We start from the raw sequence: 2,051 nt of genomic DNA, 5'->3' as shown, positions 1-2,051 counted from the left end.
TCATCTACCGTGGATTCCCTGTGCCTCCAGCTCCCATATGCACCAGTGTACAACCTCTGCCCTATCCAATCCTGCAAGGTAGAATTCAGATCATGGTAGTTGGGGGGAGAAAGCGTCCAGGATCTGGGGGTAAGCTGTGTTCATCTATACTACATCTCACCCTGACTGACCTATCTCCTCTCCTAAACCCCTCTGTGAGGAGATCTCCAGTGGCCGACAAGTGGGCTTTGGGTCTCTACTCTGCACTTCCCCCTTCATTCACTATGGTATATATAGATGTTTTTTTTTTGCATAATGCCTTATACCTGGTCCCTTTGGCACCTAGTGATCGCACAGGCTGGTGTGCTTCTTCCATGTGGGCTTTATTGCTTCCAAGCTAGATGGCTGCTTGTTCACCTTCAAGCCTTTAAGACCCCAGACACTATCTCTTTCGATAGCCGGGAACCATCAGCTTTCTTAGCCTCATTTGCTTATGCACCCATTTGTCTTCAGCGATCGTATCATGGAGGTGTGCAGCCAATGGTATGATTTTTTGTTCTTTGATGCCTGATAACTGATCCCTTTGGGACCACCCGATCACACAGGCTGGTGTGTTCTTCCATGTGGGCTTTGGTGCTTCTGAGCTAGATGGCCTCTTGTTTATCTTCAAGCTTATAAGACCCCAGACACTATCTCTTTTGATAGCCGGGCACCATCAGCTTTCTTCATCACATTTACTTGTTCACCCGATTTGGCTTGAGCAGTTGTGTCGGGAGGGTGAGCATCATAGAATGCCAATTTAATAAAGAAAGTATTCAATGCATAGGTTTTCTATAGCTTTCTTGAGTAACAAAACAACTTGTGTAACACTGTTCTCTCTTTTGTCTACAGCCCTGGGATTCATGAACAGTTCAGTGACAAGCACCGTAACTGAGTTTGTCCTCCTAGGCTTACCTGGTGGCCAAGACATGCAAATCTTCTTCTTCTCCCTGTTCCTCGGAATCTATGTGTTCACCATCACAGGAAACGGTGCCATTGTCTGTGCTGTGAGGTGGGACCAACGACTCCACACCCCGATGTATATTCTCCTAGGGAACTTTGCTTTCCTGGAAATCTGGTACATCACTTCCACGGTGCCCAGCATGCTGGCTAATTCCCTCTCAGAGACAAAAACCATCTCCTTTGTTGGCTGTTTCCTTCAGTTCTATTTCCTCAGTTCCCTTGGTACAACTGAAACATATTTTCTCTGCATCATGGCATATGATAGATACCTTGCCATCTGCCGCCCATTGCACTACCCTACCATAATGACCCTACAGTTCTGCTATATTTTGATGTTCCTTTGCTGGGTATTTGGGTTTCTTACTTACTCGGTCTCCACAGTGCAACTCTCCCAATTGGTTTTCTGTGGGCCCAACATCATTGATCACTTTGTGTGTGACATGGACCCACTGATGGCTCTGTCCTGTGTTCCATCTCCTGTCACTGAGATTGTGTTCTATATCCTGAGCTCCCTCATTATCATCCTAACTCTGCTGTATATCCTTGGCTCCTATACCCTTTTACTGATAGCTGTATTCAAAGTCCCTTCAGCAGCTGGCCGAAGAAAGGCCTTTTCCACCTGTGGATCGCATCTGACAGTGGTGTGTTTATTCTATGGGGCCCTCTTGGTAATGTATATGAGCCCCACATTTGATAACCCAGCTGAAATTCAGAAGATTATAACGTTGTTCTATTCTGTGATCACTCCCTTCTTAAACCCTCTGATTTACAGCTTACGAAACAAGGAGATGAAGGCTGCACTGAAGAAAGTCTTGAGGTTAGAACGAGCATAATCTACCAGACACCAAGCAAACCACTGTCCACACAGATGAGATCATGTAAGAAAGACATTACTTTCAGTTGTCACTGTAAAATATTTTTCCCCTTAGTGGGGTCCCTCACTAATTTATTCATCAACTAACCACAAAGAGTTACGTCATAAATGACTTACATAGAAAGACTGTTTTCAAAATGCACCAACCCAGTAAATCTAATGCATGGTATCTCTGGGACTTTTCTGTTATAGAGTA

The 2,051-nt window shown here is 44.9% G+C and overlaps 1 protein-coding gene across 1 annotated transcript; it reads left to right on the top strand.

Annotated features, from left to right (window-relative positions):
* The first annotated feature begins 797 nt into the window (after window positions 1-797).
* Window positions 798-1,814, top strand: LOC142425969 (olfactory receptor 11H4-like). Its single transcript, XM_075531440.1, has one exon. It carries the CDS (start codon window positions 798-800, stop codon window positions 1,812-1,814), a length of 1,017 nt encoding a protein of 338 aa, XP_075387555.1.
* The last annotated feature ends 237 nt before the right edge of the window (window positions 1,815-2,051 follow it).

This window comes from Tenrec ecaudatus, chromosome 14, assembly GCF_050624435.1.
Source record: "Tenrec ecaudatus isolate mTenEca1 chromosome 14, mTenEca1.hap1, whole genome shotgun sequence".
NCBI lineage: Eukaryota > Metazoa > Chordata > Mammalia > Afrosoricida > Tenrecidae > Tenrec > Tenrec ecaudatus.
The sequence above is the reverse complement of the archived record's forward strand: the minus strand, read 5'-3'. Positions and strand labels throughout refer to the sequence as shown.